At 41.7% G+C, this 22,449-nt stretch overlaps 1 protein-coding gene across 3 annotated transcripts in view; it reads left to right on the top strand.

Annotated features, from left to right (window-relative positions):
* Positions 1-1,184: 1,184 nt before the first annotated feature.
* CADM2 (cell adhesion molecule 2) overlaps positions 1,185-22,449 on the top strand; it is a 691,310-nt gene continuing 670,045 nt past the window's right edge. For all 3 annotated transcript variants that reach the window (XM_076351761.1, XM_076351770.1, XM_076351754.1), the window contains exon 1: positions 1,185-1,687. In XM_076351761.1, the coding sequence (XP_076207876.1) occupies positions 1,627-1,687 (61 nt within the window). In that variant the 5' untranslated portion in view covers positions 1,185-1,626. The remainder of the gene's footprint in view (positions 1,688-22,449) is intronic.

Here is a 22,449-nt window from a genome sequence, read left to right as displayed (position 1 = left end):
ACGCCGGCCCTGCCGGTGTGGCCCGAGCACCCGCTCTCCGTCCCCTGCGAGCTACTCGCGCCTCCGCGGCAGCCGGCGGGGACGCTGGATTCGCGCTGGCGCCCCAATCCCACGGCACCGCCGTCGGTGCGCCTCGCCCCCACCGCCCGGCCCCGCCTGCCTGCGGGCTCCGGGCCCCGCTCCTTCCCGAACCGCGGCAGGACGCGGGGCGCCGGGCGGCGGCTAACGCCTGTCCCGCCCGCCCGCGCTCCCCTCCCTCCCGCCCCGCCGCCGGCCCGGCCGCGGGTGGCGGCTGTCCGCGGGGCGCCCCGCCTCGCCCCGCCGCGCAGGGAGGCCGGCCAGAGCCGCGCCGCCCCCGGGGCTCTCCCGCCCCGCCCGCGCAGCGCTATCGGGCGTTAACGGTCGCGCCGCAGCCGGCCCCCGGGGCGCCGAGGGCCGGGGCGCGCGGCGAGGAGACACCTGCCGCTCCTCCCCCGGGCGGGGCGCGAGCGGCCTCCCGGCGGCCGGGCTCCCCGCCGCCCCGCGCCGCCGGTGTGGCAGCCGGGAGCGCCGCCCCCGCCCCGCCGCCTGGCGCGCTCTGCCTCTCCTCAGGCGCCCGCTGCCGCCGCCGGCCAGCCCCGCGCCTCGCCGTGTGCGCCGCCGGCCGCCACTTCAGAACCGGGTCTGGACAGCGCCCCGCCGACCGCCCCCGCCTCCCCCTCGCTCACCGCCCATTGGCTGGAGAGCCGCCGCCGAGCCGGGTCTCCCCGCGATTGGCCCGAGCCGGCTGCCACTCAGCGGCGCAGGAGGTAGGGTCTGGCACCTCGCTCGCGGCTGAAGACTCTGAGAAACGCTCGTTTGTTTTGTAACCTGGCGTCTCGCACCTCCTCTGTCACCGCCTCATTGGCAGTCCGGCCGAACCCGGGGACTTTCTATTGGAGAGCCGCCGGTGCCAGTCACACACCCACCTGAGGGGGCGGTCCGGGGCCAAGGGGCGTGCCGTGCCGGTGGAGGTGTGGCCAAGGCGGGCAGCAGGGGCGTGCCCACGGCACAGGGAGGGCCGGGGTGTGGCCCCGGGGGCGGGGCGAGGGGCGGGGCTCCCGGCAGAAAGGGGCGGGGCGGGCGGGCGGGGCGGGGCGAGGCCAGGGGAGCCTCGCAAGCGGAGATTGCCCTTGTGTCTCAAGCCGGGAAGCGCCTGAGAGCGGAGCGGAGCAGCCTCCCCGCGTGCCGCGGCGCCAGCGTAGACCCCCGCCGCCTCCGCCCGCCGACGAGACGGGACGGGACGGGACAGGAGAGGCGAGCGGACAGACGGACGGCCACGCCGGCAGGGGCAAGGGGAGCCAGCGGGGACACCCGGCACCGCTCCGCGGGGGAAACCTGAACCTGCCCAGCAGCGCCGAAGCCAGCGGAGAGAACCGCTCCCCCCCCCTCCTCGTCCGCCTTCTCCCTCCCCAATCCACCCCCGCGACCCTGGTCTTCCTTCTCCTCCTCCTCACCCCACTGGATACAGCGAGGGAGACACTGCGGCGGAGGCGGCGGCGGCGGCGGCGGCTCCTGCGGGGGGAAGGAAGCGCCCGGAGAGCGGAGCGGCGGGAGGCTGCGGATCTGCGTGCCTGGCGCCCACCCAGCCCGAGGGGAGCCCCCAGGATGCGGCTGAAGCCCGGCGCGCTCCTGCGCTTCTACAGCCTCTGCGGGATCCTCGTACAAGGTACCGCCTCCTCCCCACCCCTGCCCCGCGCGCGGGGAGGGACCCCGGGGGGGCACCGCCGCGGCACGGGGCATCCCCGGCCCCGCTGCCCACCCCCGCCCCACCCCCCCGCCGCTCGGCCTCTCCGCCGCCCCGCTCCTGACCCGCTCCCTCCCTCGCCCCTCTACCGGCTTCCCCCTCCCCCCCCCCCAGCTCCTCCGCCCTCTCCTCCCCGGGCGCCCCCAGCCTCCCGCTCGGGTAGCGCTATCCAGCGCTAAAGCGCTGCACGGTTGTTAACCCTTCCTGCCCTTCCCCCGTCAGCCTCTTCCCGCCCTCGTTCGCCCTCCGCGCTTCTCCCCCCCCCTCCCCCCCCCCCCCGCCGCCGCCGCCGCCAGTCGCTCGCCAGCCCCTGCAGCCACCCCTTCAACTCCTCGCTCGCCCGCCGCAAACGTGCCCCCGAAAGTGCGAGTGCAGCCGCAGCAGCAGCGTGTGCGCTGCAACAACATCCCGGGGAAAGGTGCGGGCTCCAGCCGTGCCTCCCCGGCGGGGGAGACGGGGGAGGGGGGGTGGCGGGGGTGAGGGGTGTCAGTGCCTCGCTCGCGCCGCCGCCGGGAATGCGTGTCTGTATGCGAGGTACAGAACATAGACGTAGGGTAACGGGATGAGCCGGGGGTTCAGAAGCGGATCCCTTCACCATCCTGCTCCAGGCGGCTCATCCTGCAGCTAGTTTCCACACTGGATGTATTCCTCTCTTCCCCCCTCCCCGCCGCCGCCTCCTCGCCCGCCGCGCCACGGCCGCCGCTCCCCCTAGTTAACGTTATCCGTCCAAGTCAAACGTAGCGGCCGCCGCGACGGGAAACCCGCGGCACGCTGCTATCGTGCCGGTGACCGCCGCGTCTGCCTGCGGGCGATCTTCCCCCAGGCCTCTCCCGCTTTGGGGGAAGGCGAGGCGGCAGCCAAGCCCGCGGCGCTGCGCCGCCGCCGAGAGTTTGCCCCCTCAACGGCGGCGGGATGGCGGCGCAGCCCCCCCCCCCGCCCCCGCCGTCCTGCGGGGCCCGCGCGGGGCGGGGCGGGGCGGGGGGAAGTAACGGTCGGGCGCGAGGGTCGGGGAAGGCGGCCGCGGCCCGGCGGTCCTCGGCGGGTGTAAGGGGGGTCGGGGAGCCACCGCGCAGCATCTCGCTGGCGGGCGCCCAGCCTTCAGGGCGGCTGCGGGGGACGGCGGGGCGCCTCTCCCCCCTTCCCCCGCTCGGCGTGCGGGGTATTTCAGTTTGGGAGGGAGAAGCGAAGAGACGGTTAAACTAAGTGACCTTGTAAGATTATTTTTTTTCTTTCTTTCTTTCCCCTCTCGCCTCCGTCGTGCCGTTTCGCGTCAAGTTTAATGTATTTCGCGTTTCCCTCGGCTGCGTCATGTGTCGGGCGATCTCCGGAGGGAGTAGCGGCTGGCAGCCCGTAGCGGGAGCGCTGGCAGCCGCCCGGGGGCCCGAAGCACACGAGCCTCGCACCCCCCCCACCCCCCGCCACCCCCATCGGCCAGAAACCTCCCAGTGCCCCCGCTCCACCTCCCGAGGAAGTTACCGGTCGTGGAGGCGAGAACGAAGGGAAGGGGGAGTGCGCTTGGCAACTGCAAAGGACAGTTTCATCGGGCGGATTATTTGTATTCTTTACCAATGTTTATGAGTTGCCCTGTACGTCGCTGCACAAGGAGCTGCTGTGTTGGTGCTATACAAGATTATTTATTGGGGCATGTGTGGCGGGCTGCACCTGGGGGTTGGCTCCTCTCTGCCTTCTACATTTCCCTGTGAATTGTCAATTCATTGCCCTGCAAAGGCCGGGGGGGGGGGGGGGGGGGAGCGTCTGGACTGACTTTCTGTCACCAATAAAATCGGGGCTGCTGCTGGAGGAGGAGGATTTGATCTTTCCTAAGATGCAATCAGCTGCATTCAGCACATCGCAGTTTTGAGAGTAAACCGGTGATTAAAAACAGTGATGTCTTTCACAGCACTTTAGGGAGTGTGCCAGGCAAAATGTAACTCTGTGGACTGCATCAGGTAAAAAACATGTTGCAAGAAAAGGGGTGTAATAGAAATCTGACTGTGACTGTGTGAAAATAACCAGATTGGGCCTGTCCTTGCAGATAGGGAAAAGCGATGCTTAACATGTTACCCAGCTTGCCCTCCGTGTGTATAAAACATCTCCCTCTTTTCAGTTTCTCACACAATTATTTTTTTAGCTCCTGATTAAAACCGCAATCAAAAATACTTAGGCACTCTGTATACAGCACTTAAGCAGAGTGCTGTTTCAGGAGGCACTTTTGCTGGGCACTATTGGGGGAAAAAAAAAAAAGGGAGGGGATATAAAGAACCTGTAACCTTCAGACAGGAGTGAGAGGAAACAATTTCTACTATCCTTTTCTCCTAAGGTAAAGGAGAATGGAGAAGAAGATGAGTAAATACTTTGTAGAAGACTGTCCTGAATAGTGACTGTATCTAACAGAATACCAAATTCTTTTAGTCCACCTTATAGTGCTACTTCATAAATGTTTGGTTTTTTTTTCTCAGTTTCAGCCATTTATTTTGGCACAACTAGCAGACACAGTTACCATATTAGATGCATTTCTTGTTGGCAGCTTTATACCTGTATCTAAAAGTAGTTTTTCCTGTTGGCTTGCTTTGCTTCCCCAAACTGTGTTGTGAAGTGGCTCGATGGATTTGTTAGATTCCTCCGATTTTCTGTTTGTGGGCCATGGGATACACAGGTTTTTCGTCAGCTCTGTACGTGAATAAGATCTTTGTTCTGAGGATTCGAAGCACTTCTGGATTGTAACTATGGATGGTTCCTGTTAGTGAAACTGAAGCTAATTAAGTTTAAAGACAAGGTGACAAAGAGTCAAGCTGACGTGTGTCCTGTATGGAAGTGTGCCTTTGTGGCATGATCTGTGAAGAGACTTGCTTAAGGAATCTGTCCCGAGTATTGATGAAGCATCAGCTGAGGGAAGAGGACATAGAATAATGCTTCTCAGCTTGTGCGTGGAATAGCATTAACAGCAAGCAGTCCCTTCGGAAAGGAGGCAAACACGAAGTAAAAGAGCCCAGTGTCAGCTGCTTGCTGTGAAAGGGGAGCGATGGAGGTGGAAGAGGGAGTAATAATATGTTGAGCTGAGAAGCGGTTTGTCAGCGGAGTTCGGCTATGATATTAGTCTGCTCTGCCCTCTCCAGCGTTTGCTGTGAAAATAGTAGGATCTCTGTCTGCTGCTGTTCTTAGCTTGTGCACTGTAATGATTCTGGAGTACTTAAACGATGTCCCAAGTGGTTAAGCTGTTACGTATGTTTAGTCACCCTTACATTTTTGTTTCATTCTGATTGTTTTTTCCGCTTTATGAATTTAGCCTTCCTTAGACAAAATTTAACAGTTGGAGGACAGCATATATTTAGAATAACTCAAGTACATCATCTGAGCTGTTTTTATTTAACCTGAAAAGTAAGTTCTTTATTGTAAAGAGTTATCATGTGAGAAACTATAATATTAAAAATAGTTTTGTTGGATTCATAGTATACAGATACAGGTTAAGAATATCCTGGAACTGTAGCTGCTGTAGCCCCCTGCTGTGTGATAATGCAAATGGCATCTAATGCCTTAATGTGCTCTGCTTCTGAGAAGACACTGGATAGTGCTGTACGTGGTAGCAAATGATCTACTTTCAGTTCTCTGCCAACACCAGGCAAATCTTCTCAATATGGTTTCTTCAGACACTTCAAATGCTTGCAACCTGTCTAGTAATGCAAATAATGTAGGGACACTTTAATTTGTCTGAAACTGTGATCATTGATGCAACAAATCAGTGAAGGCAGATAATTGCTTACGGGTGAGACTCTTATTTTTCATAAGCCCAGATCTATTACAAGCAGAATTAAAAAAAACCCCAAACCAACAAACGAGCAAATATGCAAATGGCTACTTCTTAGATCATCTAAGCTCATTTAAGACAAAGTTGTCATACATTACTCAATATCTTGTGTATCTAGATTCTGTTTTGAATTTTCAGTAAGATTTCTGTTAGCAAAATCTTGGCAACCCAATGCTGTATGCATAGGGATTGTCTTGACAGCTAAACGTTATTACGCTAATACGGTGTACAGCAAATCAAAAGCATGTTATAATTCTGTGAGGGTATAGACAATTGCAGAATAGAAAACAGTAGTTTTGATACAATCTTTATTTGGAATATTTTACACACAAGTTGAAACATAAAATGTGTCACTACTTGATGGTGACTGTCTTTATATGACTTCCATCAATCTAACCAAGGCTTGGTAGGCTTATTAGCTGCTTAGTTCTCAGGTTAATTCATATTTTATGGATTCTTTTGCTTGATTTCTTCATGTGTTTTTATTGATAGTCATCATATAGCAGTTCATGTTCAGTTTTAGAACATGAAGTAACTAAACAATCCAAATTCCCATTGATGACCTCACGCAACTTCTCTGATAAATAAACGAATAGGGATCAATCGCACTCATTTATCACTCTTACACTCAAGATATTTATCAAGTTTCTATCACCAATTCAACAGTAAACAGTTTTGAAGTTTCTCACTGAAGAAGTAACTCCACGGAAATGTTGATCAAGAGAAGCACCTCCATTGAAACAAATTTTTCTTGTCTACTTTCTTGTTAGTTCTCTTCTTAATTTTTTTTTTTTTTTTAACTTCAGAAATGTAAAACAGTGAATCTCCCTCTGCTTTTAAATTTACTTAATTGTTGGTTGCAATTCCATTATAATGTATTATAAATGTCTTTAAGAAATGTGTTGAATGTGATTACCTTTACTCTTTCCACCAAAGAATTAATATTTTAATAAAGATTTAAAATTTAAAATTTTAATAAAGTCAAGACTGGATGTTGAGGTGTGGTGGTTTGTTGTTTTTTTTTTTTTTTTTTTACTTATGCATCACAAATGGTGATTAAGTAACTGATAACAACTGTATGTATGGTAAAGACATGGACATCAGGTAGTTGCCAAGACAATAACAGTATAACCAGAGTGTGGTTGACTGTGTTAAATGATGATTCCCCCCTCATTTAATATTTAAAAAGTAGAAATAGAAGATACTGTCATTGTCCTCTTAATGTCTTCTCCAAGAGAAAGAAGGAATACTTCAATTTTGTTTTAAAACATGAATCTAATGACAGGCTAATTCTGTTAGACAATGGAGGGTCTTCTCTAGAGAGAATGCCACTGACATGCTTTTTAAAATACATATTGCAAAACAAATGTAGAATGGTAAAACTATTAGACGTAGTTTAGTACGTGTCTCTTCTGGGATTGCCTCAATATTAAGTATGATCTTAATGAGCATATCCCTTCTTCCCAAGGAGTTTTTGAGGTCTGTTTGAAAGGAAGAAAGGCGAGTATCAAATTCTAGTGGCAAGGAGTAACTCGTAAAATCATGAATTCTTTCAGGAATCTGCTCCTGAACAACTTATCTTTTTACATAATGAAAAGAATCTTGAAAAGAACTATTCTGAAAAATGAATGTGGGTATCTTTGCAAGGGTTCTTAATGTTGTGGTTTTTTGTTTGTGGGGTTGGGGTTTTTTTGCTTGTTTTGTTTTTTTCTATGAACCTATTTCAGGATCTTTTTCCTTCATTTTATAAATGAAAATTAAAGACAAAGTCTAAATGTTTACAATTTCTCTTATGTTAATGCACAGTAAGCTCAGGATGGGTCCTTTAAATGTCCATACATAGGATACTATCATAATAGCATTTTAATAAGGGTGGGAGAAGAAGCAGAGAACACTTCTTTCAGTGACAAAACAGAGTGCTAACACTGGAGGCTGTGTATTGCATCTTCCAGTGCTCTCCTTTAATACTAATGTTTTGCATGTAGGACTTTCTAACATGGAGAACTTGGAACAGGGAAAAAGGATTTAGTGAAGAATGTAGGTAGTTATTTTTGTTGTAGATGGACTGGAAGACTCCCTGTTTCTTCTTTTAACAATGCCTAGTTATTGTCCTATCTTCTTTCCCTAACACCTGTAAACGTGAAAAATAAAATCATACTTGCTTCCTTTGCCATCTTTTTATTTGCGAAACAGAGATCTTGGGATCTATGTAAGCCTTATTCAGGACTGTTTTTGCTGTCTGAGAAGTTTGGGATTTTTGAGGGAAAGACTTATTTCTTTTTAACTATGAGTTGAGTTGTATTTACTGCTTTCTAGTTTAATCAAATGGCTCTTGGAGAGTGTGAATGCTTTTATAGCTTTCACGTTTTAAGCGGCAGCGAATCACTTACTATAGTTTTACATTACTATAAATTCATAAATTTAGCTTTTTTCTATTTTGTAATACTCAATTTAGGATTCTCCTTTTTTTCTTACATAACTGTTAAAGAATATTAACTGTCCATAGGCAGCTGCTCTTCAGTTTTAGAAAAATAATCAGTGTATAGTCTGGGTTTCTCAGTTTGAATCCCTAAAGCTCTTTCGGAGCTGAAGGTTTCTCTGTGTGTGTGTATGCATACGTATAAAGTTTTGTTCACATGGAGATATATTACTGAACTCCTCTCCAGCTTATTCTTTGTTCTGTGAATGGAGTTGGCAAGGTTTAGGTTTGTAAAACAGCGCATATCGTCATACATGCAGTATAGTGGTTGTCTGCATAGCTTTGATATTCCGTCTTGTCGTCATCTTTCTGTAAACAGTTTATTGACTACCTGTCTTTTTCTTTGTTGGATGGGAAGGATAATGTGAGAGAGACTGTTTTCTTACGTTAGAGGTGAAAATATTCTGGTTATATTTTAAACTTATTATATACCACAATATTAATCAAACAGTGATTCTAATCGTAGTAATTCAATTGTCAAATCTTAGCTAAAGTAACCTGAGTATGCTATTACATGCAAAAATAATTTGTGACCGCATATGAAAATACAGTTATGCCTTTCTGGATATCAATATATAATGCATTGCATTATTGCCACTTCTTCTGGCAGAAGCTGAATAGGCCAGCACAGCTATACTGACCCTTCTAAGTCTTAAAAACTCTGTTTTTTCGAAGTTCAACACTGGAAACTCTACAACTGCGACTGGCTGACAGCTCTGAAGAGAATAAGGCCAAATTACTTCACAGCAGCAGTTGTCGTAGGCACTTTGGTATTTTCCATTTGTTCCAATATTTATCCCAAACTGACCTACATCTGCTGGATTATCAGTGTAACTTGACCTGCTTTTATTCCTGCTATGCTATAAGGCAGGGACGCTGTTCTGGTTAGTCCCTAACGAGGGGAAAAGCTGTACTAGTTGAAGCAGAAACAATCAATTTTTAGAATTATGTAGGGTTTAAGGTCATTGAATTTGCTACTGAAAAAATACGTTACCTTGCAGTACAAATTTGTTAGTACTGAATGTTTTTCCGTAACAAAATATCAAGCAAAAGCAATGAGGTGGTACGGACAAAATCAAGCTGGAGTATAATATTAAAAATTTCTTTTAATTAAAAGATTGTACAAAATATGTTCCAGTGTCAAGCTTACTTTATATTTATCCCTTTCAAAAGCTTTTTTTCTTCTTCTCTGAGTGTTAATATGTTTTTCTTATATGTGAAGTTTAAATCTTGATATGCTAGTTGGTGCTTCATTGTGATACGTTGATGGATGTAAGAAGAACAGTGAAGAAGTCTCCATTGGTTTGCAGAGTTTATACAGAAAAAGTAAAACTTCGTTTGATATCTGAAAACACTTGTTCACATTCCAGGTCATCAACTGAAAGACATTTTTTATATCTTCAAATATACAAAAATGTCAAACCGCAGCTGTTTGCAAATTGGAAAATAAATGCAGTGACTAGAGATATTACTCACTAAACTGATTACTAATCAAGGATTAACAGAGTATCTCAAATCTGTGACAGGTCATTAAATGGTATAATGTACTGAAATATACTGTAGTATTTCTTTTACGTGAATTCTTTTGTTAACATCTAAAATAATAGTGAAAATGAGAGGACTTCTTTTCTGTATGTTTGGAGGAAACCTTAAACTAATTATTGCAATTTTTCATGAGTTTCAGCGACATGTGAAATACCTTGTTCATTAGAGTAAGCACGGCATTGCAGTTTCCTCTTAACTTTACCATTTTTAACTTTTCCATTGCACTTGCAGATTTCTAATAACGTTACTGATGTCTGCAGGCTTGTATAGTGTGGCCTTCTAATACTATGAAAAATAGGTGAGATTTGGACTAATATGGAGGAAGCTATAAGTACTGTCTTGTTTAATGATCATTTTGGTTAATGAAGAATGATATCTGTACAGTCAAAAGGGAATCCCTTCAATTTTAAATTAAAACCAATTGTAGCAAAATTAGCAACACCTAACATGGAGGAGCTTTTTAGAATTTAAGTATCAAGACTGACAATTACTGGGACATTACATATTAAAAGAGAGTGTGTCTTATCTTTTGGTGTAAAAACAAATTAGCAGTGAATTAGCTTTATAGGCTGTGCTTTCTCTAAAGGCTTGAGTCCCAAATCTAACATGTTACAGTCTTAGGATATGTCATGACTGCTGCTTATATAAACATAATCAAGATGATCTGTATTTGAACACAAATAGTGTATAAGTAAGTTTAGTATGGGCTAGCACCTTGACTAGTTGCCTAGCTTCTTCAGAACATTCTCCTTACTGTATTTGGAATTTTTTTGTCAAGTATTTGGCATATCTCTCCTTACTAATTATAAAGTTTGTGGGTTACAAACTGCTGGTTAATGCTTCTTTTTGGTATGTAAAATGCAAAATGTATGCCATTCTCAAAGTGGATAAGTCTCATTCACTCCTTAAAGAATGGTGCAGAGCTCACATAATTTCAGTGTTTTCCCCACAAAATAAATTTGAGTTTTAGAATTGGATGAGACCAAAAATAAAATGTTTTCTGCTTTCTAAGTCATCTTTGTTTTGCAAATTATAAATCATTATTGCTTTTCTGTGTTCTGAGTGGTGAATTCTGGAGGTGGTGGGGAAGGCACATAATCAATAGAAATATATGGGCCATTTGTTTTTTATTTATGGTAGATAAAAACCTCAGTGGCTTATAGACTTATTTATGGGATGTTCACGTATGTTTAACACACAAGATTAATGTAATTTAAAAATAGCTTGGAACATAAGATTGGTTTAAGTGACTAGGCTTTTATATATTTTGTGTAAGCAATACTTGGGGAGGGGGGCATAATTTAAAATAATGTGATTGCAGAATTTCCCAAACTGTCTTTGGATTTTGAGGAAAAGAGTTACATCAGATTTTGTACAGATTTGCTTTTGTCTGTTAGAAAAGCAAGTGATACTTCTGTTCTGCAAAACCACAATTTTTTCCTAATCTGATGCAAAATGGAGTAATAGGAAATCTGGATAAAGAAGGCAGTTGAACATGTTCTGTAAGAGGTATTCTTCATTTGCTGTGACATCTGTATTGCAGGATTTGGAAGTGCATCTGCACTTCCATGTTCATTAGATTATGCCTATTGCAAACTTAAATACACTAAATCCCAACAGGAAAACAGACTCCAGTAGTCTATATCATTTAAAGTGAACAAATGAAAATCTGCTGTTTAATGAACTTTAATATCATAGTTTTTTTTTCTTTTAATTGGATATTAAAAACACTTGTCACTTGAACTTCTAGAAAGGAAATACCTTCAGAAAGAAATTTCAAAATACGTGACTAGCTGGTCACAGATAAATGTGGAGTAATCTCCCTGCAGGCCTTGTCTGCCTAGGATACCTGTCAAGAAAACCAAACTTTGTTTCTTCTGTTTGCTGCTGCAAGACTTGAAGTGTGGAAACAGCAATAGACCTACTCTGTATGCATGAAAGGATTTCCCTTCTTAAGATTGTGAGGATAAAGGCCTCAAATTTGGATCCTATGTAATCTGTTTACATTAATGTGTCAGCTTTGCAGCAAGTGAGCTATGCCATGCCAACACCTCAGTGGCCTTCATGGATGATACGTAGGTAGGTAGGTAGATGGGGGACAGGGAACGGGGCAACTTATTTTCTCTAGGAATAAAACATCCCCTCCAGAGTTACCGCAAAAGCCCTTGCTGTGAAAGACCAAGACATATATGAAGATTAGGCTGGAACGAAACACTATATGACTTCAGGCTGGCAGGATACAGCATACCTTCTAATCTTTCTCCTGGTATAACTCTCCACCTTTTCCTTTCCCCAGGAAATGAAGCACAACAAGTGAAGGTTTTAGGGCAAGTACATTCTGTGGAAGCTATGAGAGGACATCCTTCTCTGTACCTTGGAGGAGAAAATACCTGGGAGGGATGTGATAGGAGGCTTAGATTTTTTTTTTTTTATTATTATTAGTGTTTTCTTTTCTTCCCCCTACTTCTCTCTACCTTCCTCAAATGTGTACTAACAGAAGTGAGGAGGGGAGCCAGTGGGAGTCAGTCCCTGGCACTGGGGCCTGACTTCTGCCAGGGGCACCAGTTGCAGAAGCCTTTTAGTGAGGTAGTCATAAGGCTCTAGTCTCTTTCGTCTGTTAAGAGCCTGATTTTTTGCATCAGTACAGCATGGAAGACTTCTTACAGGCATTAGTAGGAAGGGTCAAATTTGAGAGCTGAAAATACTTTAAAAGCTACCATATGAAAAACAGTAATTTAGATGAACTTCAGGAGATTGATGCAAATGTGCTACATGAGATTATTTCAGTGTAGCTGCATTTCATTTTCCTTGTTCTAAGTTAGATAAATCAATTACTTGATTTGAACATTTTGTTCAAATGGAGCTAAAACACTTTGTAGGTGCAGTTAACTCCCATTTTCTTGATAATGTTACAAGACATGCTATCGCAATGTAAAATGCAGTACTATCCAGAATAGTCACAATATCAATGTCACTTCTGCTTTGTTTCAATTAACAGCCCTAGAGAAAATATCTAGTGCAGTGTATATTAGTATAAGAAATCAGAGTTGACTGATGAATATCAGTGTCAAAAGAGAAGATGTCTTCAGAAATAAAGTTCCACTGCTATTATGTCTTGTTGATGTGAGTGAGATCATAGAAAATGTAGCCTGCCTAGAAAAATAGACTAACTATTCTGCACGTGTAGCTATATGCTTATCAAATTGAAACACAGGCAGCTATGCTAGTAAAACTTGCTTAAAATGTCCGCACGGTAAGAGTAGGTAGCTTCTTAGGTGCTGCTGTTGTGTCATGGTAAACTTCTGGATTGTTCAAATACACATCTCCCATTCTCTAGCAGGGAAATGCTTGACATGAAAACTTTCAGTCCAACTAATGACTAAAGTATCTACCCCATTTCTGAAAGGTTTCTGCTATTTGCAGAGTAGAAGAGTAAATATGAAACAATTTGCATGAGCTATAACTAGTTTTTTAAACATGTTACTGAGGCTTTTGTGATGTCTATCATGAATATATTTTTTACATCTGGAACACATATACATACTATAAAGTGTCAGACTACTGTATGGGAGAATCAATACAGATACAATGTTTTTGTTGAATTAGAGAAATGGTCCCACAAGTAATTTTAGGGATGAATGAGCAATCCATTCAGTGTTTATGGTGCTTCAGAACAATATTTGTATTACTACAAGTCTCTAGCATTCTTGCATATGCAAGCTTTTTTTTTCTTCACAGAATACACTTGTAAAGTATCTACATCAGATGCTTTAATAACTCCTGACAAACTTGTTAGTATTGTTTCCTATGGAAATGTGACAGATTTTATTGCAGAATACACACACATATGTGAATATAGATTACAAAAATAAATCAATGGATGATAATATTTGAAAACTTTTAAATAGAGAACTAGGTGGTGCTGTTCTTTCATCTTTGTAGCTTAGCTGAATTCTTAAGTATGGACTGAGGACACCAGGCTACTATTTTTCAAGAATGAATTTAGCTCTCTTAAATGTTTGAAGAAGTTACTGTTTCTGATTTCATTGAGAATGCTACTTTGAGAGCTAATAGCTGCACAATACAACACTTTCTATTTTATGTAGAAGAACTTTTGCATCCAACAAATGGTTTAGTTTTATTCAGCATGGTGATATACTTCCTTTTATTCTCAGTTTGAATGACTTATGAGTGAATTCTAATAATTTTTTTGACTCTTTACTTGGTTATATACTCAGGATTATTGGGTCAGATCAGTTTAGCATGATTAGATGCGTGAACCTTTGAATCCTTTTCCGTTGTTGGTTTCTTAAACATTTTGGGACTAATTTGCTAACAACACAATGAGATCATCAATAATAGCTGGAAGAAATTTGTTGTAATTGTGTAGTAGCAGTATATAAACCACAATTAATTAAGCAAGAAAACCAATTTATTAAATTTTGTTCCATTTACAAAAAATCATAGATTCATAGAATAGTTTGGGTTGGAAGGGACCTCTAAAGGTCATCTAGTCCAACCCCCCTGCCCTGGGCAGGGACATCTTCAACTAGATCAGGTTGCTCACAGCCCCGTCCAGCCTGACTTTGAATGTTTCCAGGGATGGGGCATCCACCACCTCTCTGGGAAACCTGTTCCAGTGTTTCACCACCCTCAGCGTAAAAAATTTCTTCTTTATATCTAGTCTAAATCTACCCCCCTTTCGTTTAAAGCCATTCCCCCTTGTCCTGTCGCAACAGGCCCTGCTAAAAAGTTTGCCGCCGTCTTTCTTATAAGCCCCCTTTAAGTACTGATAGGCTGCAATAAGGTCTCCCTGAAGCCTTCTCTTCTCTAGGCTGAACAACCCCAACCCTCTTGGCCTTTCCTCATAGGAGAGGTGTTCCATCCCCCCAATCATTTTTGTCACCCTCCTCTGGACCTGCTCCAACAGGTCTGTGTCTTTCTTATGCTGAGGGCTCAAATACAAAGTTTTAATTACTATCTTGTCTCAATGCCATTAATGCTGTGATAGGAAATAGTGAAGCTAGACTATAATGAACTGCCTGGGATCTAGATAGATTTGTCATATCAGTGTTCAATGTTGCAGCAGAATAATAAATGTCTAATTAGAATCCAACTTCAGTATATAGCACTTTGGTAGAGAATGCCTCTCATTGACCACTGCTTAAACACGAATGTTGAAAGAACAGATGGAAGATAAAGAAATAAGGGGAAAATGTACTTCTGTGCTGAAAAAGTGATGAAAATGTGCTCTAGCTAGGTCAAACTTACGAATGTGTTTGCTCTAAGTAGGCAATTACTTATTCAAAAAATAAGCTGTAGCTGTTAATAGTCACAAACGGGGAAGTGCGAAAACACTTTTTCTCACAGTTTCTCTCCCGAAGTGCTGCAATGTAGAGAGGAATCTGAGGCAGAAAGTTTGGTTTGTACATTTTGATTGTTCATGAGTAATCATAAAATGCTTTTACTTGACTCAGATCAGAGATTTTGTAAAATACACAAATAATACCCATAATATTGCAAATTAATATCTACCAGGATTAAAAGCAATAATCCCTTTTATGTTGATTTTTGTAAGATTTCAGTGTCACAACTGTAGTTATTGTTGTTCCAGTGTTTGAAAAGTACCAAAAGGTCTTTTGATTTATTTTTGGAAACTGGAAGGAAACCCAAAACAACTGTAATTCACAAAGAAATAATTTTAAAAATCCCTTTCATTCCTGACAATCAAATATTCTTGACACTGAAGCAGAAGCCACATTTGCGTAGTATACTGTACGTGTTAATAGACTTTGTGCAAAGTTTTTGGTGTGTACCATTAAAAACTATTAATAAAAACTCACTGCCATAGTTAATTCAGTGCTTAGCATTTGCTTATTCCAGAATTGTATATCAGAGAGATTGGTTCAATTTGCATGGGTTAGCAGACTATTTACTTTTAAAAGGGATGCATTAATAGATTATGCATTGCTAACTGTAATTGGGTACAAGTGTGCAGAAGATTCCTGAATGCATATTATAAATTGAAAATTATTAAACTAGCTTCCTCTGAGAAGTTTCTGCTTTCTCCCACAACCTGCAGTTTGGCTTGTGGATTAGCACATACTCATGAATATTTGAAGTACTGCATTTTTGCAGTATTTTTCTCTCCTTCACATAAGTGCTGGACCCCTGAATCAAGTCCTCCTATATGCAAGTGTCATCCTAAAGAAGCATTTGGCTGGAAAGAGAGAGAGAGAATTTATTTCAAGTAGTTACTTCTTTTCAATTCTTCTGATTCAAAACAAATAAAATAGTTTGTATACTGTATTCTACATGGGTCTGGGCTGTCAATAAATAAATGAAGGACCACTTCCAAGTCTTTCTGCACCAGCCCACTCCTTTCTAAACATCTAAGTATGAACATGTGAAGGAGTGAGGTGTTAGAGTCAGAGCTACTGGTGTTTTACTGAGAGATTTTTCTAAGTTACAGATGCTGTTTAAGAATCTAATTTAAGCCGGTTGCACTGAAAATGTCTTGTGACTTCTAAAACATTCCAAAACAATTTTTAGAAAATGGATGTTAGTTGATCCTCAGATCTGAGGAAGAGAAAGGGTGGTTATTCTTTCAAAACAGAGCAAATAAGAAATAAAGCTGAATTTTTGTCATCTGATCTGTGTAGATTCTGGGAAACAATGATTCTGAAAGCATCAGTAAAGCTCAGATTTGCTTTCTGAGTACATTAAAATAAGTCTAGGTTGTTTCCACTGCCCCCTCACCCGCCCCGTAGTACCAGTATGGGGAGAGATCTGAACTAGGTACTGAGTTTTAGGTAACTTTTCTATTTAAAATTATTCAGATCAGCACTGTAGGATTTTTTTCCCTTAGCTTACATTGCAATGAATAATTTATACATGAAGTGCAAGATAACATCATATATAAGGTTACTTTTATAAGCCAAGAAGATACCACAACGTAAAGAAACCATAAAATATTTAGCATTTTTCTTTGTGAGAAAATGATATATTTTTTTTTTCTTCAGCATTCTTTGATTTCCAAGGCCTCTTATGCTTTGTATTCCATTTTCAGCTTTTGTTCTCTTTTAAATCTGCTCTTTCATTTCTTCTTCCTGCATTGTCTATGTTTTTAGGGCTTTTCGTTGTTCTTATGTCTGTGTGCTGACAATAAGACTTTATTTTCAATGTATTAAATCAGTTGAAGAAGAGGAAGTCTGAATAAACATGAAATTATCATCTGTCTCAGGCCAAAACATGAGGAACCCACTCTCATCTGAAACTTTAACCCAGGGTTTTCTTATCTCGGACATAAGACAAAGTAAAGTTTTTGTGGGATTTTTTTTTTTTTTTTGGCTTTGGATTTGGGTAAGGATAATGGAGATAACACTAAACATTAATGTCTAATTTAGTAAATTGCTTTCTTTTGATATTAGCAAAGACTTTCACTTTGTTTTCATAGTTTTTCGGTTGCCACAGTTACAGTAACTGTTTACTCTCAAATATTGTTAAAGCAAAACTCTTTAGTATAACTTCAGTATAGAGTATGACTTCGGTTTGATTTTTCAGTAGAACTTTAGACAACTCGTACTTCAGAGTTCAGATTAAAACTAAACAGATGTGTATAGAGAATTTAAAGTTGCTGTTAAACTCAAGGGGAAAAAAAAACCCAAATCTTTCTTCCAAATATGTAATTTAAAGGAAATGTTTCATATTTAGAGTAAACTGAGTACTTTCCCCTTCTTTTCCCTGGATCTCAGAACCTTTGGGTTTAACTTTTTTTTAACCTTGGTTCATCAATCCTAATTAAATTGAGCTCTAAGGCTATAGAGGCTTATGATAATGATACAAATGTGTTTTTGAGAGTTGTTTCGTAGTGTTTGTCATGATTAATTCTTCCTGAAAACCTCTATCTGTTCATAACATTGCAAACATAGGGGAATTAAATGGAAATTACAAGATAGACACAAAATTGTGTTTGTGTACATCTGGCTATATCAAAACTGAAAATAAATGATCAAGAAGATAAGGCAATTGTTGCATGTTATTTGATGAACCTAATTCAGTTACTTAGTTGATTGTATGTAAATATTCCCAATATCCAGGAAACAAGTTGTTTGGGTTTTTTTGCCAACCCCACCCCCCACCCCTGAAGAATTTTAAGTGTGTATAAAACTTTGCTGGCAACATTTAAAAATTCTAAAGTCCAACTCTTCTGCCATGAAACCAGTTATCTAAACTGAATCAAAGATGATGATTGTCTCTTTTCATCTGTGGGGGACTGTATTATTTGCAATTCTGTTTATTTTCATTGTGAAACACATAAGCATTGGTATCAATGCTCAGATGAAATCAAGATTTTGTTACTGCAAAGGAATTACTTGTGTGTTGTCTATAATTTTTTGCAATTGCAGTTTGAATTGTAGGTATAGTCGATGTGCGTGCTGTATACCTGTTTCTGTAAATTCAAAGATGCAGTTACAGTCTGTGAAAAGTCATTCAGTCACACAAGAGTGTTGGCATTTTTTTCAATTTGCCAAGTGCATAAACTGTGTATCTTAAGTAATTGCTGTAGAGAAACCTCATACATGTAACAGGACCATTTTATCTATGCTTATTTGTCAGCACCTGCATCCCAGAATGGATATGTTAAATAAGTACTACTATTTTGCAGTTTGCACTTGTGCATGCTTTTAAATTTTCTGATGAACCCAGCAAGTCAAAACCTCTTCTCCCGCTCCCCCAAAAAAAGTTTGTTGAGATTGTGCAAGTACTAAAATGTGTTCAGTAAAGTGATATAATATATAAAGCTTTTAGCCACCTAAAATGTTGGCTAAATGGTGACTATTGGTCCTTTAAGTGTTTTGTCTTACTACTGGGTCTGCTGGCAAACATCTCTTAACATTTTCATTTTTGGGGCTTTCTCATCTCCAAATACCATGAGACAAAGTATAGAGTAAAGTAAAGTTCTTTATTCTGCACTAACTCTTGCATTGAGCCTGTCTTATTCTACATTAAGTAGATCTTTTGAGTAGTTAAAGTTCATCAGCTTATAGCATATCTAGGTTATGAGGCTGAAAGTAGATCTCTCCGAACAAGTCCGGGAACTAGAAACATCATGAGGCTATGGCTGAGCTAATTAGCCTTGTGTAGTTCATCTTCTACAGTCTTTTTTTCTTACTCCTGTAGTTGCAAACACAACCATTTAACTTTTTGTTAGTACATGTCCCTTTCTTCTCAGCGAAATTTTTTAGTATCGGATCATGCTATATCACTGTACTAAACCAGATCTAGACATTAGTCCCGGTTTCTGTTTAAAATATTTGTCATAATATAAAGTGATGTAGCAGAAAGTTAAAAATACATGTTGAAATTCAGAGTTTTGAGTGAGATGTAGGCCAGCTTACAAAAGTATGGTACCCATTGTGGTCAGTAGAAATTCATGTGCAGAAGTTTGAAAGGAGTCGGGTTGTCTTTCTGTTATCTAAGTAAAAATGTGGTGTATCGTCTGCATTTATTGAATATGCATGTTTTAAGAAACTTTGTATTTTTCATCTTTTGATTTGCACTGCATTCAAAGTTAATAAATTAGGTGTCCGTGCATGAGTTATCTTCTCACGAGAAAGAGTGGGCAAAACTAAAGAGAACTTAAGTGCAACAACTGAAGTGGTCTGGAAGTGAGAAGTGAAGACTTATCCTGAAAATGTTTATTTTTGCTCTCTGTAAATAAAAGTCACTTCAAAAATATGTACTACTTGTTTTTTAAGTGTTGATGTCAACACAGCTGAATTATGGAAGACCTGTAGTTGAATAGAGTTATATAGTTATATAATAGACCAGTTAGTTGAATAGAGTCAGAGTTACGTTGTTCCAGGTCATCATGGGTCGTCTGGTTAATGCTAGATGTGAAAGGCTGTACCGCACTCCAGCCTTTGTCCTACTTTCATGAAACATGTTCTTCACTGAAGGGACATAATTAATTTCTATGAAATGGGTGGATGTCCGCTTGCCATTCTTTAAATGCAACCATTTTAGTTAATTTCTGTTAAATTCTTTGTTGTTTGTAGCTGCAGGAGTTCATATGTTAAAGTTATGTTAAAGCTGTGAATTTCTTAGAGTCCAAGATAAGCTGAACGAATGGAAACAAAAGTGTCTAATATAAATATTTTCAGTACTCTTAAGCTTTTCACTTGTTTTGCAAGCATTTGAGATTATTAACCCTAAAAAAGGTAGTTTGAAATGGTAACAAACATAACTGTTAATGCAACCTCCGCTTTTCACACAAACAACCTAAAATTTACAACACCAGGAGGTCACTTGGAATGCCTCTAGTTTTGTGGTGAATTTGGTTTAATAATTGTTTTCTTTCTTTCTTTGAGATTTCTTTGTTAAGCAGTAATTCTCCTGTGAAAGATTAGGCTATTTACTAGCAAGGTTAAAGGGTAATACATCTAATAAAATATGATAGAATGAATTTTATTATGTATTTGAAGTACATCCACTAAATTTTCAGAGGTGGACTATCGTTTTTTATTATTGGCTTCCTTAGAGTCAAATGAGGAGAGCTGCCAAACCAGATCTTCTGAATGCACCTTGCTAATACTGAAGTTTAAAGACTAATCTTGCTGATTTACAGACCTGAGTGTGCACATATGCATGGAGTAAGCATCTGGGGAGAAGGATAAGATCTGCCAGGCTAGAAGACACCAGTGTAGTCATGTGGAAGAGGCTTCAGATTAAATCCCAACTTGGATCCTTTTCTTTCTCCTAGACAGTACTGGTCTCAGCAGCTAGCAACAAACTATAATTAGTTGAGCTTGACATGAGTATCCCATTTGAACACTGCTTCTCTGATCCTTGTGAGATAAGGGCATTTTTCCTCTTTAACATGAAAGTAAGAATGCCCTCTTCTAATGTTCACTCACCATGATTTGACCCTCAAAACTACTAGATCAGATTCTTCTTAAACAGGATTCAAAGAATTAGGGAAGCACTAGGACTATCTAAGAAATGACAAATATTCTTTCTGACCACCTGTTCAGAAATCTGCTTCATTGCTGATAGTTAACTGGAAAAATCTAGATGTAAGCCAAAAAGGAGTAGAAGAACAGTTTGATACAGAATGACAAAATTCCTGGAGGGAGAATTCATGAGAGTAATGCTGCTATTCATTCTCTAACAAACCTCTCCTGAACTTGTTTCATATTTCCTTTTCAGAAGCTTGAACTTAGGACCAAGTTTCCTCAGATGATACCATGTTATCTGTAATATCTATGTAATTGTTCTCAAATTTTCCTAACTTCTGTATGAAAGAAAAGTTTTTAAGAATTTGATGCAATGAGGGAAAGGATCATAAAACCAGTTTTGCTTAGTCTGTTATAAACAAACACCCTTGCATTATTCTCCTGTCTCCCTCTTTAACCACTCTCCACCATGAACAATAAAAGTAAAGAAGATGCTTCAAGTTTGGAATGTCTTCCCCAGTGTTTTGCTAAAAATATAAACAAATGAAAGCAGGAAGTTTTCATAGCTGCAGCTTCTTTACTTGAAAAATAAGCAGCAACATATGCTGGATCAGTTACCTGAAATCCATGTGTGTGTGGAAAAGCAACTGAAATGGGAGTTGGCTTAAATTCATAATGACATCCTAGAAGCATTTGGAAGATCATCTTTTCTTATGGGACAAAAAAAATCTTTTTGTTCATATTTTCTATTTTCATGTAAGCTTGAAATTTGGCAATGGAGTTTCATATGCAGTCTTAGTTATAAGTGTGGCTTTCATCTGAGGTCCAGCAGTGCCCTTTCACAAAACTGTTAATGGCAAAGTCGTACTCTTGTAACTTTGGTTCAATTACTCTAATTTTGAGGTTGAACATGAGTACTTCCTGCACCTTATAAGGTTGCTTCAGTTGTCTTGGACAGTGCCTTGTCTCATAAGACCTTTCTTTGCTTTATGGCAAAATGCCTGATGGCTTTTGCTTTTTGGAAGGATGGCTTTGTATGTGTGTTGCAGTTTCTCAGAGACCACCTAGCCAAAGCACCTCCTATGATGGCACTGATCTTAACATAGCTGCTTAACATATCCCCACCTTCCTGGATAGTGTTAGGTATAAGGAGTGGTTGTGGGTTGTGTGGGGGTTCTTTGAGAGGTGTTTTGTTTGGTTGGTTTTTAAGCTGTTGATTCTGTTACCAAAGTCTTTACCACGTTGCCTTTTCAGTCAGGAAATGGTGAATTTGGAGAGGTAGTACTTAATGTGAAACTAAGCTGCTGGCTGTGCTTGCACAGCTTAGAACTTTAGGAGCTTTAGAATACAGCAGAAGATTTATTCATTGCCAGCACTTGCACCTTCCTAACAACACTCAACTACGCAAAACATGTTGGTGTTTCTGGTGGGTACTTCTCTGTCAGCTGAGGAGAAATTTGGGAGAAATACTAAGGTAGCAGGCAGACAAACAAGAAGATATGACTAAACTGAATAAGCAGATCTGTCCTTCTGCTGACCACTGTGAAGAGTGGCAAATAATTGCAAATGTGAGGAGGACAGTTAGCCAAAAAAAGGAGGGGGAGGGAAGGAGTAGTAGAGCTGGTCAATGTTTCATAGCTTCGGTTTGGCTGAGTGGCATTTTTGTTTATGCCAACACAATTAACATCCTAAAATTCCAAATCTTCAGGAAATTATCTAGGTAGAGGTAGGCACAACTTTATTGACTTTGGAAATAAAGTTTGAGCATGGAAAAAGCCCAAGTGAAGTACTGTAAAAGAGGAATATTGGACACAGAGCATATGCATTTGGTACTGCAAACGTAAATATCTTTTTGGCACTTGCTGTGGTTTCTTGGCCAGATCATAGACAAAGGCCT

The sequence above is a fragment of the Aptenodytes patagonicus genome, chromosome 1 (genome assembly GCF_965638725.1).
Source record: "Aptenodytes patagonicus chromosome 1, bAptPat1.pri.cur, whole genome shotgun sequence".
In the NCBI taxonomy this organism is placed as follows: Eukaryota; Metazoa; Chordata; class Aves; order Sphenisciformes; family Spheniscidae; genus Aptenodytes; species Aptenodytes patagonicus.
This window is presented reverse-complemented; position numbering and strand designations above follow the sequence as displayed.